General features: G+C 35.8%; 1 protein-coding gene across 1 annotated transcript in view; it reads right to left on the bottom strand.

The window, feature by feature from the left end:
• polrmt (polymerase (RNA) mitochondrial (DNA directed)) overlaps positions 1 to 13,667 on the bottom strand; it is a 63,339-nt gene extending 49,672 nt beyond the window's left edge. Inside the window, exons 1-5 of the mRNA XM_055217599.2 lie at positions 13,359 to 13,667; positions 12,922 to 13,020; positions 11,754 to 12,532; positions 11,433 to 11,566; positions 2,156 to 2,342 (exon numbers count right to left, since the gene is read on the bottom strand). Of these exons, the coding sequence (XP_055073574.2) occupies positions 2,156 to 2,342; positions 11,433 to 11,566; positions 11,754 to 12,532; positions 12,922 to 13,020; positions 13,359 to 13,662 (1,503 nt within the window). The 5' untranslated portion in view covers positions 13,663 to 13,667. The remainder of the gene's footprint in view (positions 1 to 2,155; positions 2,343 to 11,432; positions 11,567 to 11,753; positions 12,533 to 12,921; positions 13,021 to 13,358) is intronic.
• Between the last annotated feature and the right edge of the window lie 4,504 nt (positions 13,668 to 18,171).

Here is an 18,171-nt window from a genome sequence, read left to right as displayed (position 1 = left end):
ACATAATTGACAAAATGAATACAACAGAATAGAGTTGACATGAACAAAATATGACAGGAAATGACATGACAGAATATAATAGAATAGAATAGAGGCATCTAAATAGTACACATCAAAATAGAATAGGTTAGAACAGAATTGACTAAATGGACACAACAAAATAGAGTTTAACAGAAAATAATACAATATAACAGAATAGACGAAGAAAAAAAAGATGAGGAGAGAATAAGAACAACAGAAGAGAACCGAATAGATAAAACAAATAGAAAATTATAGAATTCAATATAATAGAATCGAATCTAATAGAATGGACAAAATGAACCCAACAGAATAGAGTTTAACATAATAAAATACAGTCCAACAGAACTGAATAGAATAGAACAGAACACAACACAACAACACAACACAACACAAAACAACACAACACAACACAACAACATAACAACATAACAGGGAAACAGAAAAATAGAAGGGGAGAGAATTGAGAACAACAGAAGAGAACTGGATAGATTAAACAAATATAATATTATAGAATAGAATATTATAGAATAGAATAGATTAAATGAACACAGCAGAATAGAGTTTAACAGAAAATAATACAGTATAACAGAATAGAATAGAGGAACAAAAAAATAGAAGAGGAGAGAATGAGCACAACAGAAGAGAACTGAATAGATAAAACAAATAGAATAGAATAAAATAGAATAGAATAGAATAGAATAGAATAGAACGTAATAGAGGTTAACAGAATACAGTATAATAGAATAAAATAATTTAGTAAGCATCAGAATAGAATAAAATAGAATAGAATAGAATAGAATAGAACGTAATAGAGGTTAACAGAATACAGTATAATAGAATAGAATAATTTAGTAAGCATCAGAATAGAATAAAATAGAATAGAATTGACAAAATGAACATAGAGTTAAACAGAATACAGTAAAACAGAATAGAATAGAAAAGAATAGAACACAACAGAACAGAAAAATATAAGAGGAGAGAATTAAGAACAACACAAGAACCCTGGATAGATAAAACAAATAGAATATTACAGAATAGACTAAATTAATACAACATAATAGAGTTAAACAGAACACAGTAAAATGGAATAGAAAAGAAAATAACACAACAGAACAAAAAAATAGAAGAGGGGAGAATAGAGAACAACAGAAGAAAACTGGACAGATAAAACAAATAGAATAGAATAGAATAGAATAGAATAAATGAATACAACATAATAGAATTAAAAGAATACAGTAAAACAGAATAAAAGAGAGTAGAGTAGAGTAGAGTAGAGTAGAGTAGAGTAGAGTAGAGTAGAGTAGAGTAGAGTAGAATAAACAAAATTAACACATCAAAATAGAGTTTAACTGAATACAATACAGTAGAATACAGCAGAATAGAATAGAATTGACAAAATGAACAAAACAGAATAGAGTTTATCTGAATAAAGTAGAGTAGAGTAGAGTAGAGTAGAGTAGAGTAAAGTTGAGTTAAAGTGACAAAATAAACACAACCGAATACAATACAGTAGAATAGAATAGAATAGAATAGAATAGAATAGAATAGAATAGAATAGATGTACAGATAAATAGAAGAGGAGAGAATTGAGAACAACAGAAGATAACAGGATAGATAAAACAAATAAAATATTATAGAATAGAAGAGAATAGAAGAGAATAGGAGAGAATATGAGAGAATTGAGAACAACAGAAGAGAACAAGATAGATAAAACAAATAAAATAATATAGAATAGAATAGACTTAAGGAAAACAACATAATAGAGTTAAACAGAATAGAACAAAATAGAACAGAATACAACAGAACAGAACAGAGTAGAGTTTAACCGAATACAATACAGTAGAGTAGAGTAGAGTAGAGTAGAGTAGAGTAGAGTAGGCAAAATTAACACAACCGAATAGTGTTTGGTTAACTGAATACAATACAGTAGAATAGAATAGAGGAATAGAAAAATAAAAGAGGAGAGAATTGAGAACAACAGAAGAGAACTGAATAGATAAAATAAATAGAATATTATAGAATAAAAAAAATAATAGAGTTTAACCGAATATAATAGAGTAGAGCAAAGTAGACAAAATGAATATAACAGCAACAGAATAAACCGACAGAATGCAGATAACAAAGAAAGTGTTACCTTAGCATAGAACTGTTTCACCAGTGGTAGGGAACAGAGCGGCTGATCTTTGGATAAGTGGGGTTGGTATTCGGGTTGCACCAATCGAACTGCTCTCAGAACCATATCTCTCTCATCCTGTTTGAACACACACTCTCTGAACACGTCATCCACTGATATGCCGTCCATCGCCATCTGCTCCAGGCACCTATATGGACCAGAACAGACATCATTTGGTCAACAACAATTAAAGCTGTGGGCTAAGTGTGCCATGGATTATTACGCTTTCAAAACATTGTTTTGTTTGTGTGAGCATTTCAACCAGCTTAACAAATCATGTGACTTTAGGAAATCTGCCTGAAAAGCTGGCAGTTTTAATTGGTCATTTCAGTGCCACAGAAATGCCACACTTCAGCTTTAATATACTGTACTGTACAGCAAACACTAGATAAAAGCCATTCCTCCAGTTTTATGCTCAGATAGTCTTGAATTTTAAATGACTTAGTATGCAGCTCACTCAAAGCTTTATCATGTATGGTGATTATTTAACCTTCACAAAGGGCACTTAAGATTTCCGTGGTCTTCTTGGACCATGAAGCCACTCCATTTCAAGTTCGTTTCAATTGTAGGATGAATTGCAAAAGTAGGCAAATACAGTAAGTCATTTGTTGAAAAAAAATGGTGACACTGATAATCCAAATGCAGAGGAAAACATTATAAAACGTCCACGGTCGCAGCACCTGGCCTCACAGCATTGAGACTGGCAGGGTGCAGGAGTGGAATATCAAATATTTGCATTGACACGGAGCAATTTTGAACAGAACGTTCTGCTACCTCTGGTCTTGTCAGATAGGCCACGGCCATATATCCAAGAATTACAAGTCTGTGTTTACTCACCTTAAAAGTATATAAAGTCAGATACCCATGCAGTTGGACTGCTGGGTGTTGTGGAGTAAAGCTATGTTCCAGTTGTGGGCAGAATATAAATTAAATCACTTGGAAAGAAAAAAAGTGGTGTAGTTGGTGCGAATAAAGAATAATTGATGTAAGCCCGCCTTCACGGACAGATATTCAATAAGAAAACAAAATGTATTGCACTTTTATTGCACAGCACGATATTAGGTTACAAATAATTAGAAAAATGACATGGCAATGAATGAAGAGAGACAACTTGATGACCAATGTGCAATTTTTATATTTTTTTATTAAACAAAAACAATATTGATTCAGGGAATCCTTGAATTGATTACTTATGTGCAATTTTATATTTTTTTATTCAACGAAAACAATATCAATTCAAGAAAATCTTGAATTGATTAGTTATGTGCAATTTTTTATACCGTTTGAATTTAACAAAACAATATCGATTCGAGAATTACTTTAATTGAATGCTAATGTGCAATTTTATATTTTTATTTAACGAAAACAATATCGAATCAGGAAATCCTTGAATTGATTACTTATGTGCAATTTTTTGTACAATTTAAATTTTACGAAACAACATCGATTTTGGAAATCCTTGAATTGATTACTAATGTGCAATTTTATATTTTTATTTAACGAAAACAATATCGATTCAGGAAATCCTTGAATCGATAACTAATGTGCAATTTTTTATATTGGTTTAATTTAACAAAACAATATTGTTTCTGGAAATCCTTGAATTGATTACCAATGTGTAATTTATATATATTTTTTAATTAAAAAATATATATATATTGATTCGGGAAATCCTTGAATTGAATACCAATGGGCAATTTTAATATATTTTTTAAATTAACGAAACAATATTGGTTTAGGATATCCTTGAATTGATTACTAATGTGCAATTTTATATATTTTTTATTTAACAAAACTATTTCAATTTGAGAAATCCTTGAATTGATTACTAATGTGCAATTTTATATTTTTATTTAACGAAAACAATATCGATTCAGGAAATCCTTGAATTGATTACTTATGCGTAATTTTTATACAATTTAAAGAAACGATACCGATTCGTGAAATCCTTGAATCGATTACTAATGCGCAATTTTTTATATTGGTTTAATTTAACAAAACAATATTGTTTCGGGAAATCCTTGAATTGATCACCAATGTGCAATTTTTATATATTTTTTAATTTAACAAAAAAATATCGATTCGGGAAATCCTTGAATTGAATACCAATGGGCAATTTTAATATATTTTTTTAAATTAACGAAACAATATTGATCATTATCATTCGGGAAATCCTTGAATTGAATACCAGTGGGCAATTTTAATATATATTTTTTAAATTAACGAAACAATATCAATATATATATATATATATATATATATATATATATATATATATATATATATATATATATATTAGGGATGCACCGATACCACTTTTTCCATCTCCGATCCGATTCCGATACCCGAATTCTGAGTATCGGCCGATTCCGATACCTGCCGATCCGATACTACTGTATTTTTCTCGAGCAATTTAAATTACACACAGACACACACACAGACACACACACAGACACACACACAGACCCACACACACACACACACACACACACACACACACACACACACACACACACACACACACACACACACACACACAATATAAATGTGTATAGTGCTTTCTGCTAAATCTAGCATAATATAATTATATAATATATAATTATAATTTTAAAGTAAAAACCAATAATTTAAAATGATTTACAAGTTACAAGAACATTAGTAATTATATTAACCATGGCAGTGTTTAGGAGAAAATAAAATAGGCACGTTTGATCAAATAAGTATGCTAAATATATTTTCCTTAATTGCGCAAAAAGTCACAGTGAAAAAGCTTTAGTGTGCAGATGGTTATTTTGGGAAGTATGCACTTAACCGGACCTTTTATGCACATTTCGGGTGCAGAATTGATGCGCCTAAATCATATTGAGTGCGCATTTTGCGCAATACTGTGCTTCCTGGGTGCAGCATTGATGCTCTAGAAGCGTCCTCACACTCACATGGGAATCCTCGCACCGCAATGGAAAGTTACATTCATAACTATTAAAACAAAGAGATTAGAGGCATCGTGTGCTCAGCACATACTGAATTGCATCCATCTAACAGCTTACTGAGACTTTATAAAATCAGATCTTTAAAACAGACTACAGTTATTGAGTGTTCGTGTGTTGAATGACGCGTTTCATCCGTCCGCTTCACCTGTGCATTAACTCAGCACATAGTGAATTGCATCCATCCAACAGCTTACTGAGACTTTATGAAATCAGATCTTTAATAAAGCCTAACGTTACAGTTATCTTGTGTGTGTGCGTGTGTTGAATGACGCGTTTTCATCCATCCGCTTCTCATCAGTGGATTAACTCAGTTTGCATGTAAGTTACAGTGTTTCTGTGAACATTAATATCTTGGTTCTTTAAATGTGCGTTTGTTCCTTCATATGAAGCTATTGAGTGTAAGATGACTTTGATTATAGTACATAAAAACGTTTATGGTGCTTTTATAATACTTTGTCGTTTTAATCGCTTGTCAGTGACAACCATGCGTAACGCGCAGTATCGGAACTGGATCGGTCCTGTTAGTCCGATATCCGATCCAGCAAAAAAGGCCGGATCGGCCCCGATACCGATCCAGAATATCGGATCGGTGCATCCCTAATATATATATATATATATATATATATATATATATATATTTTCTTTAACAAAAAAATTTTATTTGAGAAATCCTTGAATTCATTACTAATGATGTGCATTTTTTTATTTAACAAAACAATATCGATTCAGGAAATCCTTGATTTGTAAGGATGTAACGATTAAATCGCTTGTCCCATTAAAAATGCCTGTCTGAAACCTATTCTGAATCGCAAGGCTGCGATTACGGTATTTGTTTCATGCACAGCTTGTGCGTGTACTACGGCATTTGGTCAGTAGGAAGTCATTATCAATCTAAAATCATGATGAGTCGGAGTCCTTTATAATGTGCATTTGAAAAAGCAACACGTTAAATAAAAATCATTCAAAATATTCTTTATTATCATGAAAATACTTGAAACAATTTGAAGAACAGCGATATAAATATTACATTTCCTAGAATAGCGTTTGTAATGCTGCTACTTCTGTCCCACAAAGGGAGTTTCTGCATGAGAGCGCCCCCTGGCGTTCGGATGTGCCGGAATTTCACCGTAATTCATTCAAATTAATTTATTGAGAAAACGCGCATTTAATTAATCGTTACAGCCCTATTGATTTGATTACTAATGTGCAAAAAAAAGTATAAAATGCCCACATCGAATTGATATCGAACCAAAAGCACAAATAAGAACCGAACTGTCAATTTAATTGCAATACCCAGCCTTGAGACGTGATATTGTTAAAACATCAGTTTAATTAATTAATTCCAAAACAAAAAAACCTGACAAACTAGTCATCCACCTTAGCTGTTGGATGACTATTTGACCGTCCTTCTATTCTAGTGTGTACACCTACTTATGCAACAAATAAATTATTTTGCCTAAAAACAATCCACCATGAACACTCCATGACATGAAATTGTAATGCAATCAACAAAGCTGCAACTATTTCAAAGCTGTGCAGTCGACCAATCAGAATCAAGGATTCAAGAATGCCAGTCTACAGAACAGTCCATTGCAAACAGTCCTCTTTATTTATCATAACCCGCGGGGATATTTCCCATTTCTCAATGGCTGCAAGACAGAGGGTTATTCCTAAGGCTTGTATGTCTCAATGGTAAGTGATGTCTCAATGGTTGTCCAAAGCAACAGGCTCTTTTGGCAATAAAACACACAGACAATGAATCCTCTGTGCCCTCTAGTGGATGCATAACAAGCTGATGAATTCATTCAGGTTGGTTACGAGGCCTTGTAAGGATATGGTTATGAGGTACAATTACATCTCTACCTCATTTGGAGATAGGATATGTAGCATACATTTAATTTTGTCAGCATGATAAACCTGAAGCATTCTAGGTTGAGGAGACAAATACAAATGTGGACGAGAAACTAAAATACAGAGCTGTGATGGATCAACATAAAGTAGTTTGTTAGGTTATATAAAGTTCCTAAATGCTAAGTTTTTTTTCTAAGTGAAAGATGTATTTTTAACTTATAAACAGTACAATAGAAATAATATAGACACAGCGTCATTTTAATTTGCATAAATATGGTGTCTGTCCCAAGTTGAGACACTGCACATGTATAACATGAGAAGTCAAAATTTCCAGTTTTGACTGCTTTTTGAGCTTCTCTTTCCACACTGACAGCTGCTCGCCTCCAAAACCCGCCATCTGATCGGGTCAGGTAAACCTGCCTTTCTACAGACCGAGACGTTTTAGACATTCCATGACTATTCAGTAAGTAGTCATGGCAGTCTTACAAACCGGAAAAATAGGACAAGGGCTGGAAAACAGTAAGAGACAGTAAGAGACAGATGGGTCAAAAAGACGACTCCATTAGGGTTGTAAAAAGGTGATTTTTACTGCAGCTTACAGCATCAGCTTACAGTGATCGATCTCCCAGCCATCTGTCACATCTGCCATAAAAGCTGTCACCTTTAGCATTTACTGAAGCACATATGCAGGCTTACAAGCAATCAGGTAACACTTAACAGTAAGGCTGTAGTTTCTAATATTAGTGATTAAATGCATTAGTTATCATGAACTAACAATGAGCGAGACAATTGTTTATGTTATTTTACTGTGCATTAACTAATGTTCACCCAAAAACAAAAATTCTACAAACCTGTATAAATGGTTTTGGTCTGCTGCAGACATTTTGAATAATGCTTGCAACCAAACAGATCTAATGCACCATTGACTTCAATAGTATTGTTTTTTCCTACTATGGAAGTCAATGGTGCCCCAGATCTGCTTGGTTACAAACATTTTTCAGAATATCTTCAGCATATACAGGTTTGAAACAAGCGGGCCGCACAAGCCCTGAAAAGTGAAGCCAAAATGTCTCGATTGCCCCCCAGTGACTGATCCCAGTATAGGTCATAAACCCCGCCTCCAAATGTTATTCAATGGGACTTGAGACCAACTAAACAATTTAATTACACTTCAATTATCTTTTTCTCTGTCATTTACTGTAGTTTCTATCACGCTGATGTAAACTCAAGTGTTTGTTTTTAAAATAAGTTTGTGTTTAGTTAGTTATTTAATGCTATAAAAACGGTAGTGTCACATCATGATTGACAGCTGTGATATGCTCATTCTGCAAGGGCGGGGCCTTGCTTTCGCAGGTTTACTTCCTGCTTACTACTGCGCAGGACTGGTCCCGAAATCGCTACTGCGCAGACTGAAGACCCAAGATGTCAGCGCTGTATTGGGACACTGGCGGCTTCACTTTTCACCAATGGAAGAGAGCGAACGGGCGTCGTTCAACTTTTTTTTACAGTCTATGGTTTAAAACGATTTTAGGGTGAGTAAATGATGCCAGAATGTTGTTAACAAATACATTTTCTTATTGTGAAGTGTTACCAACAGCCAGACTAATGAATTCAAATAAATATTTCACCACAAAAATCCAAAATGAAAATGCTGTCATTATTTAATCACCCTTGCTTCCAATATGACTTTTTATGCCATGGAACACAAAAGGTGATTTTGTTGTTTTTTTCCATATCACAAAAGCGAATGGGGACTGGGGTTCCAAAATGACCAACACTGCAAAAAATGATTTTCAAGAAAGAAATTCTTAGCATTTTTGTCTTGTTTTCAGTAAAAATATCTAAAACTTCTTAAATTAAAGGTGCAGTGTGTAAATCTTAGCAGCATCTATTGGTGAGGTTGCGACTTGCAACCAACGGCTTAAGGGCGATTTATAGTCGTGCGTAGGTTCTACACCGTAGCTATCGGAAGCCTGTGCGTAGCTCTGCGTAGCCTGACGCGCACCTCACAAAATTTTTAACAGCGCGTCAGTTCTACACGGACCGCAAGCGCTGTGATTGGTCCACCAGAACCCCTCCCATCAGGTAAAAAAAACTGCGTCATAGGTATGTCCGTTTGTGACGGTGAAAACAAAGATGAGGCAAGTTGAGCAATGATTTAACTCAAACTTCATGAAAAGTCGCTGTTTATTTACTTCCATCATTGCTGGTCTTCCCAAATTATACACAACAAGTTGCTGTTTCTTCTTCGTTTGTGGGTTAACTTGCTAAGCTTCTTCTTCTTTCACGTTTGTGCTGCTACTGTGGTTACACGCGTGGATACTGCCTACCAGCGGTCGCGCGTGTGTTTGCACGTCGACGCGGACGACGCAAAAGTATAAATGAAAACCGACGCGGAACCTACGCCGTCGCTGCTACGCCGTAGGACCTACGCACGACTATAACGAGCCCTTTAGTTCACTGCTCACCCCTGGCTTTTGAAACACATAGAGAAGCTACAGTAGCCACCACCGGACAAACAGGTCATCATCGAGACAACTTAGTAAAAAAAAAATGTCCGTTAAGGGCTTTTGTAGAGACATGGTGGCCCAAAAATGGCGACTTCCATGTAAGGGGACCCTCTGTGTATGTAGATAAAAACATCTCATTCTAAGGTAATATACACATAACGGTTCATTATAAAAGGTCTTAATACACCTTTGATAACATAGTTTTGTATATTATATTGCATTTCTGTCAAGAGATCCTTCAAAAAATTACACACTGCACCTTTAAGATGTATTTTCTTGATGAGCAAAACGACCCAAAGTCTTGTTTTCAAAACCAAAAATATCAATTTTAAGTGATTTTGTGCATAACAAACAAGAAATGAAGATTTTTTGCTTACCCCATTGGCAGATTTTATTTCCTGTTTTATGCACAAAATCACTTAAATTTGATATTTTTGGTCTAAAAACCACACTTATTTTCTTCGTCGTTTTGCTCATCAAGAAAAAGCATCTTAATTTAAGAATTTTTTGATATTTTTACTGAAAACAAGACAAAAATACTACGATTTTTTTTGAAAATCATTTTTTGCAGTGAAAAGCACCGTAAAATTATTATTATGAACCAAAATATTGCAAAGACTTTGACTCTGGGGGTTGTACCAGTAAGCAACTGCCTGGAATATCTTTGGAATATCTTAGCAACATCCTAGCAACCACTTGCCAATAGGATAGCAGCCCCTCAAAAGACCTTAGCAACAGCATTACAATTTCTTACTAACCAGACCAAGAACATCCGAGCATCATGCAAGTGAGTTGTGTACAGAAAAGCACCAAGATAATTTTTTAATGCAAAAAATCCCATTCTATAATGGGGAAAATTAAAATACAGGATGCACGTTGCACCACAAAAAAATTAAGCTACAAGGATAAAAAAGAAGTCAAAATAATGTTGGTTTGATCTGACCTCATTCTGTCAAGCTCTTATCGAATGCAAGATGAGGTGCAAAGCTAAATTCTTCGAACAAAAGATGAGCAGCTCACAAAACAAATAGATGACCAGAGAGAAACTGGCAGGGCACAGAGTTAATGCTATTTAGATGAATGACCACAATTTCATTTTCTATTTTTAGATACGGTCAAGGCGGGCCTCGAATAATCTTATGCAGGAAAGAATTAGCACAAGAAATGCATTCCCCGAAAGACTTTTATGCGAGTGCCATCACAAATTGCATGTTTATGAGTTCAATTAAAATTTTTATATTGACTTTACAGTGAGTGACAATACCATAACAAAAACCCAAGGCAGTCTTTGTTCCAACTGATGCTGCAACACTGACATCTAGTGATATGTCCTGAAATTGTGCCAAGAGAGCGACAACACAATAACCATGATTGAAAACCAATGTTTATGTTATAATGCACATTTCTAAATGCTGTGCATGAACCTCCTTAGCACATTAAAGGCTGCTTAACATTTAAATGCTTATAAAGTGAGGTGTAAAGTTGTAAGTTATAGGGATATTAAAGGTGGGGTGCATGATTTTTTTTTAAAAACTGGATTTTGGTAAAGGGAGTCGGGCTGACCAGCAAAACACATTGTAGCAAATCAGCAGTAATGTGCGTGTCTACTAACCAACATCATTGCCTGGGTTGCGTATGTGTGGGGCGGGTTTATCAAAAGAAGGTCCTGAATCTATTGGGATAGGGGGGTGTTTGTTTAGGTGATTTCAAATGTCAACATTGGCCTACAGAGATCATGCACCCCGCCTTTAATCAATAACACAGAAAAAAGACACAAATCTAGGTTGAAACCTCCTTCATATATCCATCAGAGTGAGGACTGAGGACATCATCTGGTGGCTCCACCCACACTTGGTTATGACTGAAAAGCATAAAAATTATGGTCACCTGTTAATGATCAATGATGAGCACTCGTGCATGCGGCCCATACACTCCAGCACCGCACAGTAAGATGCGACGTTGGGTTTGAGACCTGCTTCTTCGATAAGAATGAACAGGCGACGGATGTGGTTGATGGAACCCTGCAAAGCGCAGATAGAAAAAAAAAGAATTTATAGAGAAAATTTTTGACATTTAAAGGGTATATCTATGATATTCTGGTTGATAGATATCACTCATCATGTCTATTGCCCAAACAGTTAAAGTTAAACACTTAAGGATTTGTTCAAATGAAAGTGAGCTATACTTTTTTTGCATACAGGTACATACTTTTTTGGCCCACATCCTCATTACGATGTTGTAGGCTCCGATCGACAGTTGCTTGCGTCTTGATAGTTGTCGATGATGAGACAGAAGACAGTTCTGAGCTCGAGCGACATCATCAATGAACACGCATGCCTCCAAGTAACAGCGCACTCTGAGCTGGGGATCTCCGTAGCGGTTCCCCTCCTTGTCCTCCAGGAGCTTTTCTGGAGCAGTCGTTCCACTCTGTCGCTGGTGCTCTTTATCTAAATCTAGCTCCTCCTCCACCGCCGATTCTTTATCGACAGCCAATGCTAGTTCTTTCTCTGTGGACATTTCCGAAACTTTACTGCCGGAGATGTTTGAGACCTTCTGCATTCCTGAAAACTTCTGTTTAGACTTTTTCTGGAGGCTTCTTTCTTTAGCTTTGGAAGATGTTACTGGAGGTTTTAAATCTTCTACTTTAGGTTTCATCTTACTTTTGTTAACTGTTGTGATGGTCTTTGTCGATGTAGCAGGAAGCATCAAACTCCCCTTGCTGCTTTTACCCACAGCTGGCGTATGTGCAGTTTGTTTTTTGGATTGATTCCATTTTTCACGCTTGAGTTTCTCCATCCAGCGGCTCGCGTGGGTTTTTAAAGACAAGCCACTTTCGGCGCTTCCCTTTTTAGCAGGCGGCAAATTCTTCGGACTGTTTCCATGTGAAATCCCCCTTCCTTTTTGCTGGGCTTTGACAAGTTGAACCTTTGAATGTTTGACGTCTACAACGACGTCGCATTGCAGCTGCTGGATTCTGGCCTCCAGAACTGTGAGAAAAAAATTTGAGAATATGTCAGCTAAAAAAACTAACATAAGCTGGTGAGCTGGTTTTAGCTGGTGTAGCAAGCTGGTTTAGCTGTCTTTTGGTCACTTTTTGTCACTTTGCCAGGCTGGGAGGACCGGCTTAAACCAGCTACTGCCACCTTTAACCTTTTATTTCACATTATCAAGTTACTTTAATGCAAAACACTCAATAATGTTAATTGAGAAATAACATATCGCAGATTTATCCAAACAAGCCTTATAAAATGTAATAATTTTCTTGCAAAACCAAGTACTTTAATAGACAATTGACAATATGATTATAATACTGTACCTTAAACCTCTGTAAATGTATGGAAATATTAGAAGAAAACAAAAGGAAAAACAACCATACCATCCACTAATTGAGACTGTTCCCACAATCTTCTTTTCCCATCCTCCTTCTTAGGGATGGCAGAATAGTTTCTTTGGTAAATTGATGCCCATGGTTTGCCTTGGAAAGGAAAAATAGATCAAATACAAAGGTTTAATATATTGATAAGACTCAAATATATCTAGTCTGTTATCGTTTGTGGTGACAAACAGTTACAGTCTAACATCTTATCGACACCAATAATTTGAATATTGTAAACAAAGGTCTTGAAACATTCTTTGAGTTTAACGTTACTTATCTTTGCGGCTAACATTTAGCATATATAATATGCATCCTCATACACTAATATATTGTATAATTTGTTTCAATTAAAACTTAAAAGTTACTACTAATATGATCTGAAGGACATGACACATGACAGCATGTACATGTCACGAATAAGACCGTTTTATCATTACCTTTTATTTGTCTCCCTCCATTGTTCCGGATTTTGAGACACGGGCGGCAATAATCCGCATCCAGGAGTCGCACACATCTGTCAACCGCAAAACTGCGCGTTAAACCCTTTGTAAAGGCACACAGTCTCAACAGTGACATGTTGACATGGTAGTTCTCAACCACCGCGTTACTCCGTGCTGAGGGCCGCCATGTTGGTTCAGACCTGACTAGCTCATAGACGATACAATTGAGATAGACCTGCTCAAAAGAGTAGCGATGAAATCGATCAAAATTCATTTTGAAGTAGCATGAAACACCTGCCATGTTATAACTTTCATTTTAAGTAAACTTTAAGAAAGGTTCGAATGTTCTTGACGAAAGGCGGTGAAAGGAAACCGAAAAGGAAAAGAAATCGAATTTGTATTAGCTAACGTTAGTGTGTAAAAGTATTTAAAATCTCAGTTATTTTAATTTACTTATAACAACTAGACTTGTGAAATTAATTTAAAATGACTAAAAATTATATAGATTTATTATTTTAATTTAATTAAAAGTTTTGCATTGGCCAGAAACTCTAGATGGCGGTCTTTGCCAGATCACGTCACGCGACCCAGCAAGGTCATGCGAGCAGTCTGAAGGCTGCAGCCTCCTGAGGTCGCATTTGTAGGGTGCATACGTCATCCAGACTGCCTTATTTCAATATACTAGCAATTATAAAATAAACTATTAATTTTAGTAAATCGTAAATTGTTCTAATATGCTTATGATTTGCGAATGTAGCGCGCAGTTAACTTAAATAAATCAGGCTTGATAACGGACCTGTATGTAGCCTGCATATGCGACCTCCGGAGGCTGCAGCCTTCCGATTGAGAAACGGCCACTGCTTCTTCTCCGACCTAAAGCTGCATGTTCACAAATGTGTGGCTCAGCTTTGCCTTTTTATTTGATGCTGTATATTGTTTTGTCTTTTGGATGTGGTCAAGTTTGTGTGTGTATTGCATTTGCGGAAGCTCTAATGAGTACATTTTTCTGAGGTGATTATTCTTAGAGAACAACATTGTGGTAAGTACGTTAGCCAATATTAGTTGTAATGCAGGCATTGTTGATACAACTTTCAATAGATTACTTTTGTTAGGTACAGTATATGAATATTTAAAAAGTTAATAAGCTTTTTATATTTTTACCAACCATTTTAGTATTTACTATTAAACTGTGGTAAAATGTTTTAAACCATACCATAGTAAATATTAACGTGTATTAAAGTATTTACTACAATTTATCAATTTACTATAAATATTTCTAATACTACAGCGTGTAGTAGTGTAGTATTATTATACTACTACAGTATACTACAATTTACAGTATTTTTATTTTGGTATTACTGCCTTTGAATGTTTGTGACTATCCCTATTTTTGTCTGCCGTGTAATTTTGTGAAATAAATGCCTTAAAATACAAATGAATATTGAGAGTTAAGCTTAAAAAAGTTGACATTACAGTGACAAACCCATAAACAACCCCAACAAAACGTTTTTAGCAACTAAATCACCTTTACAATGCATTCCATCTCATCATAAAGTACATTATATGACTCTGTATACTTTTATATTTCTTAATTCTGATTGGTCATTTACAGCATTGTGGTAAATATTTAAGTAATAAGTGGGATAATGCTATATAGTCTAAATAGACTGATTTTACATTGACCCATTTTATGTTTCAAATCCTGGTGTGACAGTCATTACTTGGTAACTGCCTGTCAACAAAAGGAGAGAGGAGAGCAATTCAAGATCCTCAATTTAACTCCAACCTAAACAAGGGTACCATTCTCTGGGACTCTGATATTCAGAATTCTTTGCACACCTTGGGAAATGGGATATTTTTAGTTTTTTTGGAAATGCTGCTGCTTTCAAAAAGTTCACCTGATCAGACAATGCATTGTGTGACTTGGTCGTAAGAGTGAGCTGAGGTTTATGTAAATTGTACATAAAAAAATTTTGGAAAGGAGAAAACATCTGACTCAGAATTTAGTCCATTTTTAGTACACCACACAGTAGTTTAGAAAACCCTTTTGCGACCTATTTTACAAAAATCTCTCCACACCTGTCAATACCAATAATTCACAGTCAGTATGCATAAACGTCTGAAAAACACCATGGTGATAAATATAGATTTATATAATGCAGATTTGCTCGAGTTCACACATGTCCAACAACTGTGATAAGTATCTCCGCGGTTATCGCTTTTGAGATTGTCGAGAGCGTTTGCATGATAGATATCCACCGAGCACACCATCACTTTTTCTTTAAAAAAGTAACAGCTTGTCTTTTCTCTTTTGAATCTCAGTCAACTATCCCGAAAGGATAAAAGACCGAAGCTGTTGATCAGATAGACTGCTAACTGATCACTGATTTCAGCTACAATGGACAATGGTCACGAAGCAGGAAATGCAAATTGGCTTGTTGTAGATGGATCTCTAGTTGTGGCGGCAACAGACAGATCCCGAATTAGAAACGGATGTTTATGCGGACGACCGCACAGTGTGGCACACTGGTTATCTTGGCCACCTGCGTCGGAGAAAACTAGCGAGAAGTCTGTGGTTGACACGAGAGTTTTAACGTACGGTTGCATAACTGTAGTGATCTATGAGATGATGCCATTTAGTCAACACTGTAATTTAAGTTGGTTTAACTTATAAAAGTAAGTTAGCTGCACAATAAAAAAATGTGTTGCCGCCTTAAATGTTTTGTTTAATCAACTTAGATTTACAAGTCATTCAACTTACTATTATTTATCTTGACAGGAGATGAGTTAACTTCTAAAATGTTTTATATATTTTATGAGTTATAACAACTTAACTCTAGTCAAGATAAATAATATTAAGTAAACTGACTTTTAAGGCAGCAAAGAATTTTTACAGTGCACTCTAAAAACAAACGGTGCTAAATGGCACTAACAGTCGCTTACTGGCTCGGAATCATAGGGGAACCATTTTAGGTGCCATAGCAACTATGTAGTACCTGTGTAGCACCTGTGTAGAACCATATTGTGCTATATAGAACCATATCTGGTGCTAGAGTGGTGCTATATCACCCCTGGATGGTTCTTCATAGGTGCTTTTAGGTGCTATATAGCTCTAAAAATGGTTCCCCTATGATTACGAGCTTTCAGTGCTATAGCACAATTTTCTTAGAGTGTGTGGTTGCCTTAAAATTTTGAGTTAATGGAACTTAAAAATATTCATTTACTTTTTTTGTTGATTTACTTAAAAATTTTAAGGCGACCAGGGGTCTCATTTATAAAGCATGCGTACGCACAGATTTGATCGTAAAGTGTGCGTACGCAAAAATCCACGGCAAAGTCCATATTTATATAGCACTTTTGCTTGTCTGATTGCTGCAGGTTTTTGGAAATACGAGCCATTCTTGCTGCTCGAAATTGAGTTTAAACATTGACAAGCGCTCTTTTATACGTCTATGACATTAAATAGGCATCGTTAAAAGGTGGAGATCTGAAACTGCTCAGCTGCGCAAAAGTTCAAGATCATTCGCGATTTATAAATTTCACATCTGAAAGAAAGGGGTGCATGCGTTTTCTGTGTGTGCGTTCGGTTTATGAATCACTCATACACATTTTTGATAAATGATCGTAAGATCAAATGTAGGATGGTTTATACGCAGCATTTAAAAAAATGAGTCGCCAGGTAACTTACTTTTTTAAAGTTAAACCAACAAATCATTTTTACAGTGAACTGTACATTGACCAGGCCACAGCGTATGTGTTGTGAAGTGAATAAACTGTACATTTATATAGTGATAATGGCATTTATTATTGGTTGATTCAAATGTCACAGTAGTAGAAAGAGAGTTGTGTGTCGGTCGTGATTGAGGAGCATTGGAGGAGAGTCCGTATGTTAGCAAGAGACAGAAAACAATTAATAATGGAAGCTATTAGGGGGAGATCGTCAGCGCAAAGAGGGAGGTCGGGTTTCAGGGCCTTTTGGAGAACTTTGATGGTACAAAACAGGCCTCATTACTGAGATATTATCTCCATTCATACACTTACACAGTTGATGGGAGCCCTGCTGGGAAAGATTAGGTTCCTTTCGCAAGTGAACATCCCACACGGCAGCACAGATTTTCTCAGCTCAAGGCGCAACAGACGTAACATGGCATCATGGGAGCTATGTAGAGGCCTGTTGACGGCCAGCGATGTGTTGAAGTGATTTAACATTTGACATGGACCTAGTCAATATTAAGGATATCAAGGTCATATTTTCACAGAATGTTCTTAACATTAGGGTGATTTTATGTAGAAAACAGTGACATCACAAAAAATGACAGTGAATCACATTGAAAAATTGGTTTAGTTTATGTTTGATCCAGTAAACACTGCATGGACTGCATCCACATGATAAACCGAGGAGTTTATCAGCACATCTGACATTCATATGGGGACACAACTTTGTTCTTGGTCTCGGGGCAGACAAACTTCTAAGTGAAACATCTTACATTGCCCCAAAGGACTCTAATTACCATCAATTTCCAAGGAAGCAGGGTGTGGGATTTTGGATGTTGTGGACTTCCGGGGTGGTTGGGTGCGCTGGAGGGGCATCCTTGAAAGGCCCTACAATAAATAAGCTGTTAGGCATATGATACAATACATTAAAGGAATGATATACAGTAGACGTTGTGTGGAATAGGGGGAGTCCAGTTTAGTTAGCTTTATTTGGGGTGAAGGACTATGATGTATGTGGCCCAAATTGATGACGCGAGAGAGTTTACATAAGCAAGAAACCCGTATGACCAAGCAGATGGGAACGACTACGGGAAGC

Source organism: Misgurnus anguillicaudatus, chromosome 23, assembly GCF_027580225.2.
Source record: "Misgurnus anguillicaudatus chromosome 23, ASM2758022v2, whole genome shotgun sequence".
In the NCBI taxonomy this organism is placed as follows: domain Eukaryota; kingdom Metazoa; phylum Chordata; class Actinopteri; order Cypriniformes; family Cobitidae; genus Misgurnus; species Misgurnus anguillicaudatus.
The sequence above is the reverse complement of the archived record's forward strand: the minus strand, read 5'-3'. Positions and strand labels throughout refer to the sequence as shown.